Source organism: Pristiophorus japonicus, chromosome 10, assembly GCF_044704955.1.
Source record: "Pristiophorus japonicus isolate sPriJap1 chromosome 10, sPriJap1.hap1, whole genome shotgun sequence".
Classification (NCBI taxonomy): Eukaryota; Metazoa; Chordata; class Chondrichthyes; family Pristiophoridae; genus Pristiophorus; species Pristiophorus japonicus.
Window position 1 is genome coordinate 214,897,386 of NC_091986.1, and position 27,660 is coordinate 214,925,045.

Sequence of the window (27,660 nt, forward strand, 5' to 3'; positions counted from 1 at the left end):
TCAACAAGAGTTGCTTTTCCCCTGTACACGGGACTCATCAGAACCCAGCGTGCAATCATTGATATATTCAAGAGGGGGTTAGATGTGGCCCTTACGGCTAAAGGGATCAAGGGGTATGGAGTGAAAGCAGGAAAGGGGTACTGAGGGAATGATCAGCCATGATGTTATTGAATGGCGGTGCAGGCTCGAAGGGCCGAATGGCCTACTCCTGCACCTATTTTCTATGTTTCTAAGACCAATCGTGACAGATCTTCCCAGATATTCCAATATAACTTAAAAATATGTTGTTGTTGTTGCAATTTTCCTTATAAGGTTGAAATTCCACAGCGACCAGAAATATGTTCCCAACTTCTCCCCACCCCCCCACCGCCCCCCCCCCCCCCCCCCCCTCTACTCTCCTCTCCCGGTCAGTCAATGGGATGGGATGTGCATGCGAGCGTGCTGCAGCAAATCGACTTCTCTGGTGTTAAATGGGTCCACAGCGAGTGACTTGAAGGGTCGAGAAGGGAGAAGTGGGGGTTGGTGGGGGGGGGCTGGGGGGGGGGAACAGACTTCAAAAATGTGAGACGCCACGGTTTATTTATATTTTCTTTCCATCGAAATCTGCTTCCAGTCAGGTAATAACTGAAAGATCATTATTTGTTGATTTTAAAAGATGTTTTGTATTTCTGGTCTGCAAGTTGCTTTTTCCTTCTCTCTTGTTTTTATAATTCCGGTGAATCCAGACTGTTGCAATATATCTTTTTTATTTTTTTAAAAGTAATCTGTTCATTTCAGTCCATTCAGTAACTCGCCCCCGCTGTCGCTGCGACCCCGGGACCTTTTGAAACAAGTATCATCTGGGTGAAATTGACACAAATGTGTCGATTTCTCACTGATGTATCTGTCTCGGTGAAGCAGTCCGGGACAGATCCCTTTCCCCAGACTATCACCAGTGTGTCTGTTCCCCGGTGAATATCCAGCTACATTTATTTAATACGACTTGTAACTTTTGGTTTCACCCTTGGCCAAAAAAAAAATCCCTCTCTGTGTCACAAATGTGACTTAATGTAACTTACACCCGCCGATCCTGGCTTGCTAGATGTCCAGAAGGGAAATATTTCCAACGGAGGGAACTGTCTCAATTTGCAGAAAAGAAAGACGTGCATTTAGATAGCGCCTGTCACCCACCGCCGGATGTCTCATAAAGCACTTTACAGCCAATGAAGTATTTTTGGAGTGTCGTCACTGTTGGAGTGTCATACAGCAGCCTCTCAGAAAAAAAATATACTTCGTCAGGAATATCACTCAACCGATACATTGTCTTTCCCAAAACCCTTCTCCTCGCATTCCAGTCGCTTGCCAAAATGCAATTAAACGATTAACCGCAATTTTAATATCTTTAAATAGGCATTTAAAGGGGTGGCGACAATTCGTGCGGAGCCCAATTTTGTTTACAGGAATAAACCCAAAGGTTCCGACCCGGGAGAGGAGTTGGGGACTGATGTGTAAAATGTTAACGATGCGAGCGGGGTTGGGAATTTGGAGAGAATGAATTGGGCTTTGAGTGAGAGGCGAGGAGGGATGGTGAATTCAGCTCCCTCCCCATGAAGCGCTGGATATGTCGAACGGGTTCCCACAGAAAGTTGTGTTAATCAGACACGTTTTTAAAAAATGGATGGAAGTCTCCCGAGGAATGCGATTGAGTTAACTAGACATGTGCTAAAAATGGCACTCGTGGAATGTAAATAGTACATGGTACTCTCGCCTTTGAGTCAGAGGGACATAAGTTTGGGAGACTCACTCCAAAGACACGACCACAGGGGCGGACACAGTTACGACGAAACAGCAGCAGCAAGTCCGAGGAAATTCAGGCTGACGCTCCAGTGCAGTGCTGAGGGAGTGCCGCGCTGTCGGAGGTGCCTTCGGAGGGCACCTTAAACTGCTCTCTCAGGCGGATGTTAAAAATCCCACGTCCGCTATTTCGAGGGAGAGCAGGGGAGTATTTTTTTTCTTCTTCTTCGGTGTCCTGGCCAATATCTGTTCCCTCAACTGAAGCTGCTTGACTGGTCGTTTAACGCCATCGCCGTTTGTGGGGTCTTACTGTATGCAAATTGCTTGCTCCGTTTGGTTACTTAAACAAGTAATTCATTCGCTAGGAAGTGCTTTGAACTGCTGTAAGGATGTGGAGCTCACTCTATAAAGGTAAGTTCACTCGTTTCAGTACTACTTTTGAAAATGTTGAAGTGTTTGGTTTAAAAGTAAAAACTTACATTTACATAGAAACATAGAAAATAGGTGCAGGAGCAGGCCATTCAGCCCTTCTAGCCTGCACCGCCATTCAATGAGTTCATGGCTGAACATGAAACTTCAGTACCCCCTTCCTGCTTTCTCGCCATAACCCTTGATCCCCCGAGTAGTAAGGACTTCATCTAACTCCCTTTTGAATATATTTAGTGAATTGGCCTCAACTACTTTCTGTGGTAGAGAATTCCACAGGTTCACCACTCTCTGGGTGAAGAAGTTTCTCCTCATCTCGGTCCTAAATGGCTTACCCCTTATCCTCAGACTGTGACCCCTGGTTCTGGACTTCCCCAACATTGGGAACATTCTTTCTGCATCTAACCTGTCTAAACCCGTCAGAATTTTAAACGTTTCTATGAGGTCCCCTCTCATTCTTCTGAACTCCAGTGAATACAATCCCAATTGATCCAATCTTTCTTGATAGGTCAGTCCCGCCATCCCGGGAATCAGTCTGGTGAACCTTCGCTGCACTCCCTCAATAGCAAGAATGTCCTTCCTCAAGTTAGGAGACCAAAACTGTACACAATACTCCAGGTGTGGCCTCACCAAGGCCCTGTACAACTGTAGCAACACCTCCCTGCCCCTGTATTCAAATCCCCTCGCTATGAAGGCCAACATGCCATTTGCTTTCTTAACCGCCTGCTGTACCTGCATGCCAACCTTCAATGACTGATGTACCATGACACCCAGGTCTCGTTGCACCTTCCCTTTTCCTAATCTGTCACCATTCAGATAATAGTCTGTCTCTCTGTTTTTACCACCAAAGTGGATAACCTCACATTTATCCACATTATACTTCATCTGCCATGCATTTGCCCACTCACCTAACCTATCCAAGTCACTCTGCAGCCTAATAGCATCCTCCTCGCAGCTCACACTGCCACCCAACTTAGTATCATCCGCAAATTTGGAGATACTGCATTTAATCCCCTCGTCTAAATCATTAATGTACAATGTAAACAGCTGGGGCCCCAGCACAGAACCTTGCGGCACTCCACTAGTCACTGCCTGCCATTCTGAAAAGTACCCGTTTACTCCTACTCTTTGCTTCCTGTCTGACAACCAGTTCTCAATCCACGTCAGCACACTACCCCCAATCCCATGTGCTTTAACTTTGCACATTAATCTCTTGTGTTTCTATGTAAAGCACTTTTCATGCTGTCTCAAAGTGCTTTACATAGAAACACAGAAAATAGGTGTAGGAGTAGGCCATTCGACCCTTCGAGCCTGCACCACCATTCAATATGATCATGGCTGATCATGCAACTTCAGTACCCTACTCCTGCTTTCTCTCCATACCCCTTGATCTCTTTAGCCGTAAGGGTCACATCTTACTCCCTTTTGAATATATCGAACGAACTGGTCTCAACAACTTTCTGTGGTAGAGAATTCGACAGGTTCACAATTCTCTGAATGAAGAAGTTTCTCCTCATCTTGGTCCTAAATGGCTTACCCCTTATCCTTAGATTGTGACCCCTGGTTCTGGACTTCCCCCAACATCGTAAACATTCTTCCTGCATCTAACCTGTCCAATCCTGTCAGAATTTTATATGTTTCTATGAGATCCCCTCTCATCCTTCTAAATTCCAGTGAATATAAGCCTAGTCGATCCAATCTTTCTTCATATGTCAATCCTGCCATCCCGGGAATAAGTCTGGTACAGCCAATGAAGTGTTTGACAAATTTATTAGAGTTTTTTGAGGATGTAGCTAGCTAGGTAGATAAAGGGGAAACCAGTGGATGTAGTATATTTAGATTTCCAAAAGAAATTCGAGAAGGTGTCACATCAATGGTTGCTAGGCAAGATAAGGACTCATGGGGTTGGGGGTAATATATTAGCATGGATAAAGGATTGGCTGACGGACAGAAAACAGAGAGTTGGGATAAACATGTAATTTTCAGGTTGGCAAACTGTAACTAGTGGGGTGCTGCAGGGATCAGTGCTGGGGCCTCAGCTATTTACAATCTATATTAATGACTTAGATGAGAGGAACGAGCGCAATGTATCCAGGTTTGCTGACAGTACAAAGCTAAGTGGAAAATAAGCTGTGAGAGGGACACACGGAGCCTGAAAAGGGTTATAGACAGGTTAAGTGAGTGGGCAATAAGGTGGAGTATAATGTAAGGAAATTGTGAGGTTATTCACTTTGATTGGAAGAATGGAAAACTAGAATATTTTTTAAATGGTGAGAAAATAGAAAATGTTGGTGTTTTGAAGTGTAGTCACTGTTGAAATGTGCAGTTAATTTGTGCACAGCAAGCTCCCACAAACAGCAAAGCAATGAGATAATGACCAGATAATCTGTTGTTTTTGTGATGTTGGTTGAGGGATAAGTATTGGCCAGGACACCAGGGCGAACTCTTCTGCTCTTCAAAAACAGTGCCAGTGCGTTTAAATACACCTGAGAGGGAAGATGGGACCTTTGTCTAACACCTTATCTGAAAGACGGCACCTCTGACAGTGCAGCACACCCTCAGTACTGCACTGAAGTGTCGGCCAAGATTTTATGCTCCAATCCCTGGAGTGGGGCTTGAAACCAACAACTTTTTTGCTTAGCAGTGAGTGCTACCCACTGAGCCACTGCTGAAGTAATGGACAGAAGAATTTCACACAAATGTGGGCTGTATTGTTTGGTAAATATTCTGAAGTTCTCTTTGATTTAAACGTGGTCATCCCAAACTCTGCTGCCCGTGTCCTAACTCATACCAAGTCCCGTTCATCCATCATGCCTGTAGTCCTTCACCTGCATTGACTCCCAGTTAAGCAACGCCTCGATTTTAAAATGATCATGCTTGTTTCCAAATCCCGCCATGGTCTTGTCTCTCCCTATCTTTGTAATCTCCTTCTGCCCCACACCCGCCAAGATATCTGCGCTCCTGTAATTCTGGCCTATTAAGCATCCCCGATTTTAATTTCTCCACCATTGGCGGCCGTACCTTCAGCTGCCAAGACCCCAAGGGCTCTGGAACTCCCTCCCTAAACCTCTCTGCCTCTCTACCTCTCTTTCCTCCATTAAGACACTCCTTGGAGTTTAGAAGACTGAGAGGTGATCTTATTGAAACGTATAAGATTCTGAGGGGGTTTGACAGGGTAGACGCTGAGAGGATGTTTCCCCTCCTGGGGAATCTAGAACTAGGGAGCATAGACTCAGAATCAGGAGCCGCCTATTTAAAATGGAGATGAGGAGGAATTTCTTCTCTCAGAGAGTTGTAAATCTGTGGAATTCTCTGCCCCAGAGAGCTGTGGAGGTTGGGTCATTGAATATATTTAAAGTGGAGATAGACAGATTTTTGAAAGATAAGGGAGTCAAGGGTTATGGGGAACGGGCAGGGAAGTGGATTTGAGGCCAGGATCAGATCAGCCATGATCTTATTGAATGGCGGAGCAGGCTTGAGGGGCCGTATGGCCTACTCCTGCTCCTATTTCTTATGTTAAAACCTACCTCTTTGACTAAGCTTTTGGTCATCTGCCCTAATTTCTCCTATGTGGCTTGGTGTCAAATTTTGTCTGATAATTGCACTGTGGGACATTTTACTATATTAAAGGCACTATATAAATGCAAATTGTTGTTAACTCTGTAATGAGGAGTGCAGGGAGAATCTTTAGTCAGGGGATGTAATGGATGGGTTACAGTCCATTGTGAATGGTCTGTAGAAGGAGTGAGCTTGTTGGGCCAAGAGGCTTCTTTGTCGTCTTCCCTTTATTTTCTCTCCCCTGTCACCGACTCACGAGGGTGTGTGATACAAGTGCTGAAAATCCCTTTCATCCCTCCTGCCCAAATGGTGGTTCACATGTCAGCCTAGACACCCACCGTACAGGGGAGGAGGGGGACAAGATATCACAGCCAAATCAGACCCATATCTTCACCTGATGTCCACACACAACAAATAACCAGGGTCACAGGTTAAACATTAGGTGCTCTAGAATAAGAACGAAGTCAGGTCAAATTTCTGACAGAAAAGACTTTTTTTCCTACAGTTTTTTTTTAAAAAGTGCTGTATTTCATAGAAACATAGAAAATAGGTGCAGGAGCAGGCCATTCGGCCCTTCGAGCCTGCACCACCATTCAATATGATCATGGCTGATCATTCAACTTCAGTACCCCATTCCTGCTTTCTCTCCATACCCCCTGATCCCTTTAGCCGTAAGGGCCACATCTAACTTTCTTTTGAATATATTTCGAGTGATAAGCAGTTTACCAATAAGTTAAGGATTCCATGTGTCATAATTAAGCAGTACGTTCCTTAATGTAAAGACTTGCATTTCTATAGCGCCTTTCATGACCACCCCACGTCCCAAAGCACATCACAGCCAATGAAATACTTTTGAAATGTAGTCACTGTTGTAATGTAGGGAACACAGCAGCCAATTTACACACAGCAAGCTCCCACAAACAGCAATGTGATAATGACCAGATAGTCTGTTTTTTTTTGTGATGTTGGCTGCGGATAAATATTGGCTGGGACACCAGGGGGAACTCCTCTGTTCTTCTTTGAATAGCGCTGTGGGATCTTTTACACCTGAGAGGGCAGACAAGGCCTCGGTTTAAAATCCAATCTGAAAGATGGCACTTCCAGCAAAGCAGCACACCCTCAGCACTGCACTGGAGTGTCAGCTAAGATCTAATGCTCAAATCCCTGGAGTGGGGCTTGAACCCACAACTTTCTGATGCAGAGGCAAGAGGTGTTACCCACTGAGCCACAGCTGCCCCAGTTAAATGCAGCTTTGTGCTGTGAACTCATCCATAGGATTATAGATTGAATTAGTCAGAGTGATAAGTGTTAAATTATGAGGAGAGGTTGCATAGACAATTCTTGGAAAAATATGGAAGATTAAGGCGCGATCTGATTAACGTGTTTAGGATGATTAAAGGCTTCGCTGGGGTAACTAGAGAGAAACTAGTCCTTCTGGTCCAGAACAAGGGGGCATAACCTTAAAATTAGAGCCCGGCCATTCAGGGGTGATGTCAGGAAGCACTTCTTCACACAAAGGGTGCTGGGAATCTGGAACTCTCTCCCCCAATAAGCTGTTGAGGCCGGGGGTCAACTGAAAATGTTATTGATAGGATTTTGTTAGGCAAAGGGTATTGAGGGATAAGGAACCACGTCGGGTGAATAGAGTTAAGATACAGAGCAGCTGTGATCTGATTGAATGGCGGAGCAGGCTCGAAGGGCCGAATGGCCTGCTCCTGCACCTATTTTCTATGTTTCTATGTAACCGACTCGAGGGGCTGAATGGCCTCCTCCTGTTCCTATGTTAGTACAGATTTTTGAGGGGAGGGGAATTCGGGAGTCTGTACAGACCATGTTTACAGGAGAGCGGTGAGCTGCTGCTACTGCAGTGCTTATAGTGTTTGTACATCAGCCTTGGCTCACCTGCTAGCGCTCTCTGAGTCACAGAGGTATGGACTCGAGCCGAGTTCAGGATTCAAGCACATAATCTAGGTTAATGCTCCGGTAATTGCTGTTTGTCGGAGATGCCGTCTTTCAGAATGAGACGTTAAGCCGAGGCCCTTACTGGCAAGATTAAGTGGCTGTGAAAGATCCCATGGACCAATTCATACAAGAGACGGGACCTCTCCTGGTATCGAGGTTGACATTCACCCCAAATAATCTGGCGCGTGCAAATTGGCTGCTGTCTCTGCCTTGTTACAGCAGTGGCAGTGGTTCAAGAGTAACTCACTGCTGTAGAAGCACTTTCTCCTGATGGCATGAATAAAGTGATATAAGAGGAGTGCGCTCCATTCGAAAGCTAGTTATTGCTAGATCAAAAAACTTCCTCTAATTAGTGTTAGCTATCGGGCGAGTATTTATGCAGAACTCCCCTCCAAAAGCAACAACTTGCATTTATATAGCGCCTTTTTAAATGTAGTAAAATGTCCCAAGGCGCTTCACAGGAGTGTTAGCAATCAAAGTCTGACACCGAGGCAGATAAAAAGATCTTGGGGTAGGTGACCAAAGAGGTCAAAGGTGACACAAGGATAAACTTTTTTTACGCAGCGAGGGGTTGGGATCTGGAATGCATTGCCTGAAATGGTGTTGGAGGCGGACTGAATCGTGGCTTTCAAAAGCGAATTGGATAAGTAGCTGAAGGGGCAAAAAATTTGAAGGGCTACGGGGAAAGGGTGGGGAGCGGGACTAGCTGAAGTGCTCTTGCAGATTGTCAGCATGGGCTCGATGGGCCGAATGGCCTCCTTCCGTGCTGTAAATTTCTATGATTCTGTGATTCAGTGGAAAATTGTTGGGTGTGCTAATCACTGGGCTTCAATTTCTTCGGGTGCGTACGTGAAGCTCTGCTCCAGGAACACCTGAGTGGTAGCAATCTCTCACCTTTGTAGGTTGAAACATAAGGCCTATTCTAGGGACTTGAGCCCACAATCCAGGTTGACACTCCAGTGCAGTACTGAAGGAGTGCTGCGCTGTCTTTTGGATGAGAACGACGCCCCGTCTGCTCTCTCTGGAAGGGTATAAAAGATCCCATGGGTACTATTTCCAAGAAGAGCAGGGAAGTACTCCTCGGTACACTAGGGCCAATATTTATACCTCAACCACAGAACCGTGGAATGGTTACAAGCACACAAGGAGCCCATTCAGCCCGGCGAGCCTGTGCCAACCAACATCACTAAAACAGATGACCTGGTCATTATCACATTGTTGTTTGTGGGAGCTTGCTATGCGCAAATTGCCTGCCGTGTTTGCTACATTACCACGGTCGATGCCCAGACTCCATCATGGAGGGGATTTGGTTGCCACTGGGGAGAGGCCTAGTCGCCGTTCAGAGACATGGACCATGTACAGTAGACACCTCAAGTCGCTGGAGAAATACCACCAACGATGTCTCCGCAAGATCCTACAAATCCCCTGGAAGGACAGACGCACCAACGTTAGAGTCCTCGATCAGGCCAACATCCCCAGCATCGAAGCACTGACCACACTTGATCAGCTCCGCTGGGCGGGCCACATTGTCCGCATGCCTGACACGAGACTCCCAAAGCAAGCGCTCTACTCGGAACTCCTTCACGGCAAACGAACCAAAGGTGGGCAGAGGAAATGTTACAAGGACAACCCTCATAGCCTCCCTGATAAAGTGCAACACCCCCACCGACATCTGGGAGTCCCTGGCCAAAGACCGCCCTAAGTGGAGGAAGTGCATCCGGGAGGGCGCTGAGCACCTCAAGTCTCATCGCCGAGAGCATGCAGAAACCAAGCGCAGGCAGCGGAAGGAGCGTGCGGCAAACCAGTCCCACCCACCCTTTCCTTCAGCAACTATCTGTCCCACCTGTGACAGGGACTGTGGCTCTCGTATTGGACTGTTCAGCCACCTAAGGACTCATTTTAAGAGTGGAAGCAAGTCTTCCTCGATTCCGAGGGACTGCCTATGATGATGATGATGATAATTACAACAGTAACTACACTTTAAAAAAGATGTAAAGCGCTCTTGGATGTCTTGAGCTGGTGAAAAGCACTGTATAAATACAAATTCTTACTTTCTGTCTCCTTTGGCGTGGTGTCAATTATTTGTCTGATTAAGGTCCTGTGAAGCACATTGGGACGATGTCTCACTCCGAGATGTAAGTTGCTGCCGCTGCTGTAGGTTTATAAATAAACTCCACTTATCTTGCATCACATGGAAACTCCGGGATTGGCCACACTGAGAGCTCGTGGAGTGGTGCCACCTGACTGGAGAATGCTTTCTCCCTTGTACTGTTCATCAAACAAGCCTGAAGAGCATGTTTGATGTGCAGAGTAATCCGATAGGCCGAAACCGGCAAGCTGGGTTTTCCCAGCTCAGTACTTTCTATTCCCCCTGCTGCCGATGGCAACACAAAGGCTAGTTCCCTCGATCTTGCTTCCAGATGAGCAGAGCCCGGTGATATTGGGAACCAGCCTGTCACGGTCGCTTGGAAAGTCGGTGCCAAGTCCTTTTTGCCCCCATCGCCCAGGTGACCCCGTTGGCCTTGGGCGCTGTTCACCCCAGCTTGCCCATCGCCACCGTGGCGATTTTCTGCGCAACGCTTCTGTGCTGTCTGATGCCAATCGGGTCGAATGGTGGCGGCGTTTGGGATATTTGGTGAGTTCCACTTCGATTACGAGGCGCGGTTACACAAACTAGGGTTGTATTTCCTGGAAGTTAGAAGGTTCAGGGAAATCTGATCAAAGTGTTCAAGAAGTTAAGGGGAACAGATAGGATGGGGAGTCTAGGACTAGCGGGGGGGGGGGGGGGGCACAGTCTAAAAATTAGAGCAAGACTTTTAGTGAAATTAGGAAACGCCCCTACACACAAAGGGTGGTGGAAGTTTGGAATTATCTTCCGCAAACGACAACTGATGCTAGATCAATTGTTAATTTTAAATCGGAGATTGATAGCTTTTTGTTAACTAAAGGTATTAAGGGATATGAGCCAAAGGCGGGTAAATGGAGTTAGGTCGCAGATCAGTCATGGTCTGATTGAATGGCGGAACACGCTCGAGGGGCTGAATGGTCTCTCTCCTGTTCCAATATTCCACGCGAGGGGGTGTGCGGGGGTGGGGGGGGGGGGTGAAGATGACATTGTGCTGCCAATCAATTTGACGGTTATAAATTCTCTTCCAGAGATAACGTTTGTGGGTTTTTTTTAAGCGAGGGATGTAAGATCTACTGTTTGCGCACGGCACCTCAACAACAACAACAACTTGTATTCATATAGCGCCTGTAACAGAGTAAAACACCCCCAGGCGCTTCACAGGAGTGCTATAAGACAAAACAGCCGCATAAGGAGAAATTAGCACCGGTGGTCCAAAGCTTGGTCAACGAGGTAGGTTTTAAGGAGTATCTTGAATGAGGAAAGAGAGGCGGAGAGGTTTAGGCAGGGAGTTCCAGAGCTTGGGGCCCAGGCAACAGAAGGCACGGCCACCAATGGTTGAGCGACTTATAATCAGGGATGCTCAAGAGGCCAGAAATAGAGGGGCGCAGACATCTCGGGGTTGGGGGGGCAGGGGGGGCTGGAGGAGATTACAGAGATGGGGAGGGGACGAGGCCATGGAGGGATTTGAAAACAAGGATGAGAATTTTGAGAGGTTGGTGGGGCACTTCTGGCTGGTGAGTACCTGTGAATCTGATGTGTCCTTTCGGAAAAAATATCAAACGGTTCATTTTTTAAACAGTCGGATTATAAAGAAAGAAAGACTAGCATTTATATAGCGCCTTTCATTACCACCGGATGTCTCAAAGCGCTTTACAGCCAATGAAGTACTTTTGGGGTGTAATCACTGTTGTAATGTGGGAAACGCGGCAGCCAACTTGCGCACAGCAAGCTCCCACAAACAGCAATGTGACAATGACCGGATAACCTGTTTTTTTTTTTGTTATGTTGATTGAGGGATTAATTTTGGCCAGGACACCGGGGATAACTCCCCTGCTCTTCTTTGAAATAGTGCCATGGGATCTTTTACATCCACTTGAGAGAGCAGATGGGACCTCGGTTTAACGTCTCATTTGAAAGACGATACCTATGACAGTGCAGTGCTTCCTCAGCACTGCATTGGAGTGTCAGCCTGGATTCTTTTTTGTGCTAAAGTTCCTGGAGTGGGATTTGAACCCACAACTTTCTAACTCTGAGGCAAATGTGTTACCACTGAGCCACAGCTGACACATTATAGGATGTACTACCCAACCCATTGATTTAACGGCAGCAATAGACTGTTTAGGAATTGAAGCCTCAATCTCGAGTAGAGGATTAGTGGCTGAATCCTTAACAGATTTGGGTGACAGTCCTTTGGCTACTAAAGGGGAGATGCTAATCCACTTAAAATAAAATTTTGGGGTAGATTTGACCTACGGGACAGTACTGAGGGAGCGGCGCACTGGCGGAGAGGCAGTACTGAGGGAGCGCCGCACTGTCGGAGGGGCAGTACTGAGGGAGCGGCGCACTGGCGGAGGGGCAGTACTGAGGGAGCGCCGCACTGTCGGAGGGGCAGTACTGAGGGAGCGCCGCACTGTCGGAGGGGCAGTACTGAGGGAGCGCCGCACTGTCGGAGGGGCAGTACTGAGGGAGCGCCGCACTGTCGGAGGGGCAGTACTGAGGGAGCGCCGCACTGTCGGAGGGGCAGTACTGAGGGAGCGCCGCACTGTCGGAGGGGCAGTACTGAGGGAGCGCCGCACTGTCGGAGGGGCAGTACTGAGTGAGTGCCGCACTGTCGGAGGGGCAGTACTGAGTGAGTGCCGCACTGTCGGAGGGGTACCGTCTTTCAGATGAGATGTTAAACCGATGCCCCGCCTGCTCACTCAGGTCAACATAAAAGACCCGGTGGCCACTATTTTGAAGAAGAGCAGGGGAGCTCTCCCAGGTATCTGGGGCCAATATTTATCCCTCAACCAACATCACTAAAAATAGATTATCTGGTCATTATCACATTGCTGTTCATGGGACATTCTGTGTTCAAATTGGCAGCAACGTTTACTACTCGGGGATGTCCAGATGTCGTGAAAGGCGCTATACAAATGCAAGTTAGATATTTTTTTTTAAACCGGGATTTCTGCTGATCTTGTTCTGAGGTTGCGATCGATCAGGAGAACCCATGGAGAAGATCCTGACGATAGTGCCTAACCCACCGTAACGCTCAGCCCCCTATCGAGAATAAATTGATACAAACATCTTTAAGTATTCATTCGTTAATATTTGAGGAGTCCAAGCCTCAGAAGAAACACAAGTTTCTGAAACACAGTGAGGTTTGGTGAGGAAGCGAGGAGCGAGCCGGTTACCCACCCTGAAACCCACTGTGACTCCATGTTTTTAGTTTTTAATTCCCCTGCTCGACCACTGTAACCTCTTAAAATACGATCAGCCCGTACCCCGGATAAGTCCTGCATTTAATATAGTACCTGTCAGCTGTGGCTCAGTGGGTAGCACTCTCGCCTCGATGTCACAAGGTTGTGGGTTCAAGGCCCACACCAGGGCCTTGCAACACCTGAATCCAGCCCAACACTCCCAGTACAGTGCTGAGGGAGCGCTGCGCTGTCGGAGGTCCACCTGCACTCACAGGTAGACATAAAAGATCCCGTGGCACAATCACACCGACACCTGGGAGACCCTGGCCCTAAGTGGAGGAAGAGCATCCGGGAGGGCGCTGAGCACCTCGAGTCTCGTCGCCGAGAGCATGCAGAAACCAAGCGCAGGCAGCGGAAGGAGCGTGTGGCAAACCAGACTCCCCACCCACCCTTTCCTCCAACCACTGTCTGTCCCACCTGTGACAGAGACTGTAATTCCCGTATTGGACCGTTCAGCCACCTGAGAACTCACTTTTAGAGTGGAAGCAAGTATAGCACCTTTAATGTAGTAAAACGTCCCAAAGCGCTTTTAAAGAAGAGCAGGGAAATTCTCCCCGGTGTCCTGGGGCCAATATTTATCCCTCAATCAACCTCACTAAAAAACAGATTATCTGGTCATTATCGCATCGCTGTTTGTGGGAGCTTGCTGTGCGCACATTTGCTCCTGCGTTTCCCACATTACAACAGTGACTACACTCCAAAAGTACTTCATTGGCTGTAAAGCGCTTTGCGGCATTTGGTGGTCGTGAAGGGCGCTATATAAATGCAAGTCTTTTTCACAATCTCGGGGCGCCCCATAGTAGATTTTTAAAATGAACGCAGCTGAAACTGTGATCAAGTTGTGAAACCGATTCTGCACTCGGGAAGGGTTGACAGTGAGGGGGGGGCTTGAGGGATTGTCCCTCGTCCCTCGCTGCCATCCTTTGTTACATAAGAACATAAGAAATAGGAGCAGGAGTCGGCCATACGGCCCCTCGAGCCTGCTCCACCATTTAATAAGATCATGGCTGATCTGATCATGGACTCAGCTCCACTTCCCCGCCCGCTCCCCACAATCCTCTAATCTCTTATCGTTTAAGAAACTGTCTATCTCTGACTTAAATTTATTCAATGTCCCAGCTTCCACAGCTCTCTGACGCAGCGAATTCCACAGATTTCCAACCCTCTGAGAGAAGAAATTCCTCCTCATCTCAGTTTTAAATGGGCGTCCCCTTATTCTAAGATCATGCCCTCTAGTTCTAGTCTCCCCTATCAGTGGAAACATCCTCTCTGCATCCATCTCGTCAATCCCCCTCATAATCTTATACGTTTCGATAAGATCACCTCTCATTCTTCTGAACTCCAATGAGTAGAGGCCCAACCTACTGAACCTTTCCTCATAAGTCAACCCCCTCATCTCCGGAATCAACCTAATGAACCTTCTCTGAACTGCCTCCAAAGCAAGTATATCCTTTCGTAAATATGGAAACCAAAACTGCACGCAGTATTCCAGGTGTGGCCTCACCAATACCTTATATAGCTGTAGCAAGACTTCCCTGCTTTTATACTCCATCTCCTTTGCAACAAAGGCCAAGATTCCATTGGCCTTCCTGATCACTTGCTGTACCTGCATACTAACCTTTTGTGCTTCATGCACAAGTACCCCCAGCTCTGCTGTACTGCAGCACTTTGCAATTTATCTCCATTTAAATAACAACTTGCTCTTTGATTTTTTTTCTGCCAAAGTGCATGACCTGTTACCAGCTGTCTGTTGTTTGTTAACTCTTGTATATTAACTCGGGCTCGGGAAGAAAGACTCCCAGAGACCTCTTGTCATCGAATGATAAGATGCAGTGCCTCTTGCTCTGACCTTGATGTCTGAAGTGATGAGGTCAGAGTCTGAAGTACTCTGACTGTTCTGTTAACTGTAGATAGAGTAACAATCAGAAACTCCGTTTGCCACGACGCGGAGCTGTAAATGATTTGAGGAGGTCAGGGGTAGCTCTGCAAAACCCACAAGGCTGCAGTTCACTCCCTTCTGCCTGTGGTCAACTTCTTAAACCATCTCTGGCGAATGCGTTTCGCCCTCTATTGCATTTCTCAAACAAACATCTGGCTCCTAACTGATATCGGTAAGGTTATACTTCCTGAAGTGTGAAGTCATGCATTTGGGGAGGGCTAACAAGGCAAGGGAATACATTGAGAAGTGTAGAGGAACAAAGGGACCTGGGAGTGCATGTTCACGGATCCCTGAAGGTGGCAGGCCAGGTAGATAAGGTGATTAGTTGATCTGAATCGAAAAGGGAATAAGAGGTTATGGGGAGCGGGCAGGGAAGTGGACCTGAGTCCATGATCGGATCAGCCATGATCGTATTAAATGGCGGAGTAGGCTCGAGGGGCCATATGGCCGCCTACTGCTCCTATTTCTTATGTTCTTATTAAGAAGGCATACGGAATATTTGCCTTTATTAGCCTTGGCCCAGAATACAAGAGAAGGGAGGTTATGCTTGAACTGTATAAAACACGAGTTAGGCCACAGCTGGAGTACTGCATGCAGTTCTGGTCACCACATTACAAGAAAGATGTGATTGCATTAGTGTGTATGCAATAACTGTTAGATTGAGTACTGTTTAACTTCAAGAGGTATGACCTTAGCTCTGCTTTATTAAGGCCCAAAGTGACTAATATACAAAATAGCTGGCCTTTTATACTTGGGCTGCGCACATGTGTGTGCAGCCCAATGGCCTCCAACAGTGACACCATCTAGTGGCTAGTGATGCCAAACATACATACATGACAATACCCACCTCTGAGATATTAACACAGTCTTTTACAAATTGAGATGGTCCGGTGTTTTACGCTCCTGGGTTGACTGTCTCAGTTCAACTCCAGCCTTGGCTGAGTGTTCAGAGTCTGTTGTGACTGGTGGCTGGGTGGCTGACCTGGTGGGAGTGGCAATGGCCATGCCAGGGATTGAAAGTCCATTTTCATTGAACATGTCAGTGATTGAAAGTCCCGATCCACTGATGACCGAGTCCTCTGATGACTGGGGGTAGGTTGGTTGGTCGTCGATTGTCTCTTCCTCCGACTGTTCCGGTTCGTCTGTGTGCCGCAGCTTTGTCTGATCTATATGTTTCCAGCATGTTTGCCCATTTTTGAGCTTGACAATAAATATTCTGTTGCCCTCCTTGGCCATGACAATACCAGCGATCCACTTGGGACCCTGACCATAATTCAGAACATATACAGGATCATTTACAGAAATATCGCGTGACACAGCTGCGCGATCGTGATACCCTTGCTGACTTTGTCTTCTATATTCAACATAATTATTCAAGTCAGGGTGTATAAGAGATAGCTTGGTCTTAAGACCTCTCCATCATTAGTTCAGCAGGCGAGACCCCGGTAAGCGTGTGTGGCCTTGTCCTGTAACTAAGCAGTATGCATGACAGGCGGGTCTGCAGTGACCTTGAGTTACTCACTTCAAACTCTGCTTTATGATTTGGACAGCATGTTCTGCTTGCCCATTGGATGCAGGTTTGAATGGTGCTGACCTTACATGTTTGCTACCATTGAGTATCATGAACTCTTGAAACTCCTATCTGGTGAAGCACGATCCCTTGTTGCTAACAACGATGTCAGGCAGACCATGTGTCGTGAACATGACACTGAGATTCTCAAGCTGTGGATGTGCTGGATGACATGATTATACACTCTATCCGCTTCGAATAAGCATCCACCACAGCTAAAAACATCTTCTCCAGGAAGGGACCTGGACCGTGGTTTGGACGGCCACGACCACAGACTCAGCCGCGATTCCGCTGGTGCTTTGCTGAGCTGCATGCAAGTGTTGCACTGATGCACACATGATTCCAGCTCAGAGTCAATTCCCGACCACCATACATGAGACCTGTCGATGGCTTTCATCATTACAATGCCGGGATGTGTGCTATGTAGCTCACATATAAATTTCTCTCTCCCTTTCTTGGGTATAACAAGATTGCCCCACAGTATACAATCTGACTGAATAGACAGTTCGTCTTTGCGACGAATGTAAGGTTTGGTCTCCTCGCACATTTGCTTGGGTCTGCCATACCCATCACCTTTGAGGATGCAACTCTTCACCATCGATAAAATCGGGTCCTGGCTGGCCCAGGTCTGAACTTGTTGAACCATGACAGGGGTTCCTTCACTCTCAAAAGCATCCATAACTAACAATAGTTCCGCCTCCGGTGTGGGCAACGGCAGATGGCTCAAAGCATCGGCACAATTCTCGGTGCCAGGTCTATGGCGAATGACATAATGATAAGCGGATAATGTCAGCGCCCACCTCTGCATGTGGGATGAAGCATTGGTATTGATACGTTTGTTTTCAGAGAACAGTGAAATGAGCGGCTTGTGATCTGTTTCCAGTTCAAACCGAAGACCAAACAGATACTGATGCATCTTTTTAACCCCATACACACAGGCTAGTGCTTCTTTCTCTACCATGCTGTTGACTCTTTCTGCTTTAGACAAACTTTTTGAAGCATACGCGACTGGTTGAAGTTTACCCGACTCGTTAGCTTGTTGGAGTATGCAACCAATTCCATATGACGAAGCATCACAGGCCAATACTAAACGTTTATATGGGTCATAATGTACCAGCAGCTTGTTAGAGCAAAGCAGATTAGTGGCTTTCTCAAAAGCTCTGTCTTGAGACGCACCCCACATCCAGTTGTCCCCTTTTCTTAGCAGCATGTACAGTGGTTCTAATAAGGTGCTCAATTTAGGTAGAAAGTTAATGAAGTAGAAACATAGAAACATAGAAAATAGGTGCAGGAGTAGGCCATTCAGCCCTTCTAGCCTGCACCGCCATTCAATGAGTTCATGGCTGAACATGCAACTTCAGTACCCCATTCCTGCTTTCTCGCCATACCCCTTGATCCTCCGAGTAGTAAGGACTTCATCTAACTCCCTTTTGAATATAGTTAGTGAATTGGCCTCAACTACTTTCTGTGGTATAGAAACGCAGTTGAGTAGACCCAGGAATGAACGCAGCTCCATCACATTCTGCGGCTTGGGTGCATTCTTGATGGCCTTGGTTTTCGTGTCCGTGGGACTGGTGCCGTCAGCAGCAATGTTCCTCCCCAGGAATTCGACCTCTAGTGCCGTGAAGTCGCACTTCGAGCATTTCAGTCTGAGTCCCACTTTGTCCAGACGATGTAGAACCTCTTCCAGATTGTTCAGATGTTCCTCGGAGTCACGACCGGTGATCAGGATGTCATCTTGGAACACGACGGTTCTGGGAATGGACTTCAGTAGACTCTCCATGTTCCTCTGAAATATTGCTGCAGCCAAGCGGATTCCAAAAGGGCACCTGTGATAAATAAACAGTCTTTTATGTGTGTTAATGCACGTAAGTCTCTTCGACGTCTCGACCAGCTCCTGTGTCATGTAGGCCGACATCAAGTCCAATTTGGTGAACGACTTCCCCCCCCCCCCCCACCGCCCCGGCTAGCAAACAAGTCATCTACCTTCGGTAATGGGTGCTGATCCTGTTTCCAAACCCTGATGATCGTAGCCTTGTAGTCTCCACAGATTCTGACTGCCATCACTTTTTAGCATAGGAACAATGGGGCTGGCCCATTCATTAAATTCAACCAGTCAAATGATCCCTTCACGCTGGAGTCTGTCCAGTTCAATTTCGACCTTCTCCCTCATCATATACGGAACCATCCGAGCTTTGTGATGGACGGGTCTTGCATCTGAGTCCACGGGGATCTGCACCTTGGCTCCTGTGAAGTTGCCATGCCTGCCTGGTTCGAACCAGGTAACTCGTGAACTGCACCATCATACGACATTTTAATTGTGGCACTGCCAACCATCGTTATCAGTTCTTTGGTGTACGTGCGCAACTTGGCATTGACTGGATTCAGCCTGGGCCTCACAGCCTTAGTATCCCACAGCTTGTCGAATGCCCTCTGACTCATTATCGATTGATTCGCCCCTGTGTCCAGTTCCATTGATACCGGCACCCTATTAAATTTCATGTTGATAAATATCGGTTTGCTCTTAGTTAGGAACGAGTACAGTCCATACACTCTCCTCTGGTATCTCGGATTGTGTATCCAAATGTTGTGTATGCAATGACTGTTGGACTGAGTACTGTTTAACTCCAAGAGGTATGACCTTGGCTCTGCTTTATTAAGGCCCAAAGTGACTAATAAACAAAATGGCTGGCCTTTTATACGTGCATGCAGGCCAATGGCCTCCAACAGTGATGCCATCTAGTGGCTAGTGATCCCAAAAATACACACATGGCAACTAGAGAAGGTACAGAGGAGATTTACGAGGATGTTGCCTGGACTGGGGAATTTTAGCGATGAGCAAAGATTGGAGATGCTAAGTCTATTTTCTTTGGAACAGAGGGGGCTGAGGGGAGATTTAATTGAGGTGTATAAAATGATGAGGGGCCTAGATAGAGTGGATAGGAAGGGCCCATTTCCCTTAGCAGAAAGGTCAACAACCAGGGGCATAGATTTAAAGTAATTGGTAGGAGGTTTAGAGGGGAGTTGAGGGGAAATGTCTTCACCCAGAGGGTGGTGGGGGTCTGGAACTCACTGCCTGAAAGAGTGGTAGAGGCAGAAACCCTCATTGCATTAAAAAAAGTACTTGGATGTGCATTTCAAGTGCTGTAACCTACAGGGCTACGGACCAAAAGCTGGAAAGTGGGATTAGGCGGGATAGCTCTTTTTCAGCTGGCACAGATATGATGGGCTGAATGGCCTCCTTCTGTGCCATAAACGTCTATGATTCTGTGAACATTGTTGCCCCATTTAAATTGCTGCAGTGCTTATATCACACCACACTTTGTATTACAGCACTGCTTCCAGAGTTATGTATATTGTACACTGTTTATACTATGGCGCTGTTCGTATGATAGAAGTGTTTATATTATAGACTGTTCAGATTGTGCTGTTTATATTACAGCGCTGCTTATATCATAGCACTCTTTATATAATAGTTCTGTACAGTTTTGGTCTCCTAATCTGAGGAAGGACATGCTTGCTATTGAGGGAGTGCAGCAAAGGTTCACCAGACTGATTCCCGGGATGGCAGGACTTAAATATGAAGAAAGACTGGATCGACGAGGCTTATGTTAACTGGAATTTAGAAGATTGAGAGGGAATCACATAGAAACATATAACATTCTGACGGGATTGGACAGGTTAGATGCAGGAAGAATGTTCCCGCTGTTGGGGAAGTCCAGAACCAAGGGTCACAGACTAAGGATAAGGGGTAGGCCATTTAGGACCGAGATGAGGAGAAACTTCACTCACAGAATTATGAACCTGTGGAATTCTCTACCACAGAAAGTTGTTGAGGCCAGTTCGTTCGATATATTCAAGAGGTAGTTAGATATGGCCCTTACAGCTAAAGGGATCAAGGGGTATGGAGAGACAGCAGGAATGATCAACCAAGATCTTATTGAATGGTGGTGCAGACTCGAAGGGCCGAATGGCCTACTCCTGTACCTATTTTCTATGATTCTATGTTTTATTTATCTTATGACGCTATTTATATTGCTGAGCTGTTTATATTAAAGATTCTACGTTATTCTGCTATTATTCTAGTACTGTTTATATATTATAGGGCTATTTATTCTTATCCTTGTTTTCAAATCCTTCCATGGCCTCATCCCCTCCCAATCTCTCTAATCTACTCCAGCCCCACAATCCTCCGAGATATCTGCGCTCCTCTAATTCTGGCCTCTTGTGCATCCTCCATTTTAACCACCATGCCTTCAGCTGTCTGGGCCCAAGCCCTGGAATTTCTTCCCTAAACCTCTTTGTCTCTCCACCTTCAAGACGCTCCTTAAACCTTCTTCTCTCTCGCCTGTCCTAATATCTCCTTGTGTGGCTCGGTGTCAATTTTTGTTTGATAACGCTTCTGTGAATCAGCTTGTGACGTTTTACTATGTTAAAGGCGCTATATAAATACAAGTTCTTGTTTATAATATAGCACCGTTTATTATACCACTGTTCATAATATACCACCATTTACATTGGTGCTGTTTAGAAATTATTGTGTTATTTATACATTGTAATGCTGATCACATATTGCGCAGAAAATTGTGGTTTGGAGGCTTCCTTCATACGAACACATCCGACCCGAAAAAAATCTACGAAACAACCTCATTCACTGCGCAGTGCACGGGGATCTGTCTTCCATGCGTGGACGTCTATGTTGCAATCACATGGGCCAGAACCACCAATCACTATCTAGTATTCCTATTGATAAAAATGGGAACTCTGTACAAGTTCCCATTACCATCAATGAGAATAACCCCCTAAAATACCGAAACACAGCACAATAAATTAAAAAAAAAACTCACATTTAAAATTAATTGAAATTAAATGTTTTTGAAAAATATATATATTTTTTAATGTGTTTTAATAGGGTTAAAAATAAACTTGCCTTAATGGACAGGGTTTTTAATATAAAAATGAAAGATTAAATTTAACTTTTCTCTGTTTGAAAAATGTTACGCGGGTAAAAGTAAGTTATACGCCTGCTTTTACCAGGCGTAAGAGTTTGAAGGACATTCGTTGGGCAAATAGCCCAATCTCTCCATGCCGATATCCTTCCTGCGGGGATGTGTAGATTCTGTCTGAAGACATTGTGACAGATCGGAAAAGCCGGTTTTCGGCGCATACGCATTATGTGATGAGAACTGGCTTTAGCGAGGTCTCGCTGGGTCCGTGTGCACTTCATACGCACCCAGAGAGGCCGGAATATTCGGCCCCTTATAATCGGATTTGCAGCATTGGTTATAGTGAATATGCATTATCGTTCTGTTTATATTGCAGTGCTGATTATGTTATGGGCTTATTTACATTAAAGCACTTGTTATACAAAGTAGCAGTGCTTACATATTATAACACTCTTTATAGTAGAGTGTTATTTATATAGTTATTACATAGTACTTACAGCCCAGAAACAGTCCATTTGTTCCAACAGGTCCATGCCGGTGTTTATGCTCCACACGAATCTCCTCCCACCCCTCTTCATCTCACCCCATCACCATATCCTTTCTCCCCCTTGTACTTATCCAGCCTCCCCTTAGAGGCAGCGATACTATTCGCTTCAACCACTCCCTGTGGCAGCGATTTCCACATTCTCACCGCTCTCTGGGTAAAGAGGTTTCTCCTGACTCCCCTGAATTTATTGGTGACTATCTTTTTTATATTTATGATCCCTCAATTTGGACACCCCCTCCACAATTGGAAACATTTTCTTTACGTCTACCCTATCGAACCCTTTCATAATTTTAAAGACCTCTATCAGGTCACCCCTCAGCTTTCTCTTTGAGAGAGAACAGCCCCAACCTGTTCAATCTTTCCTGATGGATATAATTTAACATAATGTGCTTTAAGTGACATTTAATGATATAGTGCCTTTAATTACATATTGCAGCGTTATTTATGTATCATAGAACTGTTTATATTATTGCACTGTTTGGTATTTATATTATAGCACTGTAAAAATTCCAGCACTTTTTTAATATATTATAATGCTGTCTAAATTACAGTTGAGTTTATATTATAGTTTGTCTGAGCTATGTCACTGAATTCTTGTTGCTAAACATTTTTCCTTGTCCACCTGGTTTTCCTTGCAGAAACAATGGAGTGTTTTCTACTGCTTCTTGTGGCTGCACACAGTACTACAGCATCTTATCGACCAAAGGAACTTCCCCCTTGCCGGACGGTAAGTACCGAAAGACTCTTGAGATAAGGCTTGCCACGGAGTGTACCACTGTCGCGACAGGGGCCGGGAGAGCATTGCAGAGAAAGGAAGGCTTGCATTTCTATAGCGCCTTTTACCACCTCGGAACGTCCGAAAGCGCTTTAAGAGCATAAGTACTAGGAGCAGGAGTAGGCCCTACAGCCCCTCGAGCCTGCTCCGCCATTCAATGAGATCATGGCTGATCTTCTACCTCAACTCCACCTTCCTGCTCTATCCCCCTATCCCTTGACTCCTCAAGAGTCCAAAAATCTGTCTCTTTCTTGAATATACTCAACGATTCGGCATCTACATCCCTCTGGGGTAGAGAATTCCAAAGATTCACCACCCTCTGAGTGAAGAAATCCCTCCTCATCTCAGTCCTAAATGGCCGACCCCTTATCATGAGACGGTGCCCCCTAGTTTTAGACATTCCAGCCAGGGGGAAACAACCTCTCAGCATCTACCCTGTCAATCCCCTTCAGAATCTCATATGTTTCAATGAGATCATCTCTCATTCTTCTAAACTCCAGAGAACATTAGCCCAATCTACTTAATTTCTCCTCATAGGACAACCCTCCGATCGCGGGAATCAATCCAGTGAACCTTCTTTGCACCGTCTCCAAGATCAGTATATCCTCACTCAGATAAGGAAACCAAAACTGTGCACAGTACTCCAGGTTACAGCCAATGAGGTACTTTTTGGAGTGTAGTCGCTGTTGTATGGTAGGAAACGCCAAATTGTGCACAGCAAGCTCCCACAAACAGCAATGTGATAATGACCAGCTAATTTTTAATGATGTTGGTCGTGCTTGACGTATTGGCCAGGACATTGAAGAGAACTCGCTCTTCTTAAATATTGCTATCCATTACATCCACCTGAGAGGGCAGTCTCAAGGTTGGGTTTAAGAATGTAAGAAGTAGGAGCAGGCTGAACCTTAATGTCCCACCCAAAACTCAGCACCTCTGACAGTGCGGCACTGCCTCAACCCTGCACTGGAATAACCGCTTAGAATTTGGTGCTCAAGTCCCTGGAGTGGGACTATGAACTCACAACCTTCTGACTTGGAGGTGCGAGTGCTACCCAGTAAGCCATGGCTGACATCGTGAGGTGGAGAGATCGGTGGCACACCAGTGTTCTTTGAATGAAGACTTCTTTACATAAGAACATAAGAACATAAGAGCAGGAGTCGGCCACCTGGCCCCTCGAGCCTGCTCCGCCATTTAATATCATGGCTGATCTGATCATGGACTCGGCTCCACTTCCCTGCCCGCTCCCCATAACCCTTGACTCCCTTATCGCTCAAAAATCTAACTATCTCCACCTTAAATATATTCAATGACCCAGCCTCCACAGCTCTCTGGGGCAGAGAATTCCACAGATTCACGACCTTCTGAGAGAAGAAATTCCTCCTCATCTCAGTTTTAAATGGGCGACCCCTTATTCTGAAACTATGCCCCCTAGTTCTAGATTCCCCCACGAGGGGAAACATCCTCTCTGAATTGACCTTGTCCAGCATCCTCAGAATCGTATACATTTCAACAAGATCACCCCTCATTCTTCGAAACTCCAATGAGTAGAGGCCCAACCTACTCAACCTTTCTTCATAAGTTAACCCCTTCATCCCAGGAATCCACCTCATGAACATTCTCTGAACTACCTCCAATGCAAGTATATCCCTCCTTTAAATAAGGAGACCAAAAACTGTACACAATTACTGTTCCATCTAGACCGTCAGCTGGCTTCATAATAAGGAAACATCTCTATAACTGGTTTAGTTAAAACCAGTTTTACTGAGGTATAAATATCTGCAGGATTCAGTCTGGCCTCTTCTCACTGTCTGCCGAAGGGAACTGGTGTCAAATCAAGTAGAGTAATGTTGCATAAGTGGCAGTTTAGACTTGTATACACATAAATATACTTCAAAAAACTTGAGGCCTCATATCACACTGAGGAAAGCTGACTGAATGTGGTAGTGTTGTGGTTATGTTACTGGACTCATAATCCAGAGGCCTGAATCCAATTGAACAGCTCGATGGGCTGAATGGCCTACTCCCGTTCCTATGCTCGGGAGCCTGATCCATGGGACTACTTGTTCAGGGCTCTGCAATGCTGTCCATCCTCTAGAGGGTAGGTCCCTTTGTAGTCAGCCTACAAGAGAAGGCCATCAGGCCATGCTCCTGTATGAAAGGTTCTAACTATCAGGAAAGATGGGGGGGGGGGCTCTGTGGCTCAGCAGATAGCACTCTCAACTCAGAAGGTTGTGGGTTCAAGTCCCACTCCAGGGACTTGAGCACAAAATATCTAGGCTGACACTCCCAGTGCAGTTCTGAGGGAGTGTTGCACTGTCGGAGGTGCCGTTTTTCGGATGAGACATTAAACCGAGGCCCTGTCTGCTCTCTCAGGTGGAGATAAAAGATCCCTTGGCACTGTTTTGAAGAAGAGCAGGGGAGTTATCCCTGGTGTCCTGGCCAATATTTATCCCTCAGCAATGATCAGACTGCTTTTGTTATGTATAATTGTGTGAGCTTGTTGTGCGCAAATTGGTTGCCGCGTTTTCCACATTACAACAGTGACTACACTTCAAAAGTACTTCATTGGCTGTGAAGTGCTTTGAGACATCCGGTGGTTGTGAAAGGCGCTATATAAATCCAAATCTTTCTTTAGAAAAGAGAAGGTTGAGGGGTGACCTGATAGACCTTGTGGGGGGAGACCAAATCTAAGGGCCATAAATATACGATAGCCACTAATAAATCCAATAGGAAATTCAGGAGAAACCAGAGAGTAATTTAATCATTTTAAATTTAAGATCGATAAATTTTTGTTAGACAAGAGTATAAAAGGAGGCCAAGGCAGGTGGCTGGTGTTAAGATACAGATTAGCCATGATCTCATTGAATGGAGGAACAGTTTTGAGGGGCTGAATGGCATACCTTTCTATGAGTGGTTAGAATGTGGAACTTGCGACCACAGGGAGTGGTTGAGGCGAATAGTATCGATGTATTTAAAGGGGAAGCTGGATAAACACATGAGGGAGAAAGGAATAGAAGGATATGGTGATGGGGTGAGATGACGAGGGATGGGAGGAGGTTTGTGTGGAGCATAAACCCTGGCACGGACCTGTTGAGCTCAATGGCCCTTTTCTGTGCTGTATATTCATAGAAACATAGAAACATAGAAAATAGGTGCAGGAGTAGGCCATTCGGCCCTTTGAGCCTGCACCGGCATTCAATGAGTTCATGGCTGAACATGTAACTTCAGTACCCCATTCCTGCTTTCTCGCCATACCCCTTGATCCCCTAGTAGTAAGGACTACATCTAACTCCTTTTTGAATATATTTAGTGAATTGGCCTCAACAACTTTCTGTGGTAGAGAATTCCATAGGTTCACCACTCTCTGGGTGAAGAAGTTTCTCCTCATCTCGGTCCTAAATGGCTTACCCCTTATCCTTAGACTGTGTCCCCTGGTTCTGGACTTCCCCAACATTGGGAACATTCTTCCTACATCTAACTTGTCTAAACCCGTCAGAATTTTAAAGAATTTCTAGGAGATCCCCTCTCATTCTTCTGAACTCCAGTGAATACAAGCCCAGTTGATCCAGTCTTTCTTGATATATCAATCCCGCCATCCCGGGAATCAGTTTGGTGAAGCTTTGCTGCACTCCCTCAATAGCAAGAATGTCCTTCCTCAAGTTAGGAGATCAAGACTGTACACAATACTCCAGGTGTGGCCTCACCAAGGCCCTGTACAACTGTAGCAACACCTCCCTGCTCCTGTACTCAAATCCCCTCGCTATGAAGGCCAACATGCCATTTGCTTTCTTAACCGCCTGCTGTACCTGCATGCCAACCTTCAATGACTGATGTACCATGACACCCAGGTCTCATTGCACCTCCCCTTTTCCTAATCTGTCACCATTCAGATAATAGTCTGTCTCTCTGTTTTTTCCACCAAAGTGGATAACCTCACATTTATCCACATTATACTTCATCTGCCATGCATTTGCCCACTCACCTAACCTATCCAAGTCGCTCTGCAGCCTCATAGCATCCTCCTCGCAGCTCACACTGCCACCCAACTTTGTCATCTGCAAATTTGGAGATACTACATTTAATCCTCTCTTCTAAATCATTAATGTACAATGTAAACAGCTGGGGCCCCAGCACAGAACCTTGTGGCACCCCACTAGTCACTGCCTGCCATTTCTGAAAAGTACCCATTTACTCCGACTCTTTGCTTCCTGTCTGCCAACCAGTTCTCAATCCACGTCAGCACACTACTCCCAATCCCATGTGCTTTAACTTTGCACATTAATCTCTTGTGTGGGACCTTGTCGAAAGCCTTCTGCAAGTCCAAATACACCACATCAACTGGTTCTCCCTTGTCCACTCTACTGGAAACATCCTCAAAAAATTCCAGAAGATTTGTCAAGCATGATTTCCCTTTCACAAATCCAGACTGACTTGGACCTATCATGTCACCTCTTTCCAAATGCGCTGCTATGACATCCTTAATAATTGATTCCATCATTTTACCCACTACCGATGTCAGGCTGACCGGTCTAATTCCCTGTTTTCTCTCTCCCTCCTTTTTTAAAAAGTGGGGTTACATTGGCTACCCTCCACTCCATAGGAACTGATCAAGAGACTATGGAATGTTGGAAAATGACTGTCAATGCATCCGCTATTTCCAAGGCCATCTCAAGTATTCTGGGATGCAGTCCATCAGGCCCTGGGGATTTATCGGCCTTCAATCCCATCAATTTCCCCAACACAATTTCCTGACAAATAAGGATTTCCCTCAATTCCTCCTTCTTACTAGCCCCT

General features: G+C 46.1%; 1 protein-coding gene across 2 annotated transcripts in view; it reads left to right on the forward strand.

Annotated features, from left to right (window-relative positions):
- The first annotated feature begins 546 nt into the window (after positions 1-546).
- lrrc32 (leucine rich repeat containing 32) overlaps positions 547-27,660 on the forward strand; it is a 41,578-nt gene continuing 14,464 nt past the window's right edge. The window contains exons 1-2 of one of the 2 annotated variants that reach the window (XM_070892555.1): positions 547-617; positions 22,730-22,818. In XM_070892555.1, the coding sequence (XP_070748656.1) occupies positions 22,735-22,818 (84 nt within the window). In that variant the 5' untranslated portion in view covers positions 547-617; positions 22,730-22,734. Of the gene's footprint in view, positions 618-1,824; positions 2,185-22,729; positions 22,819-27,660 lie in introns of those variants that run through there. The other variant, XM_070892554.1, reaches the window with a different exon arrangement.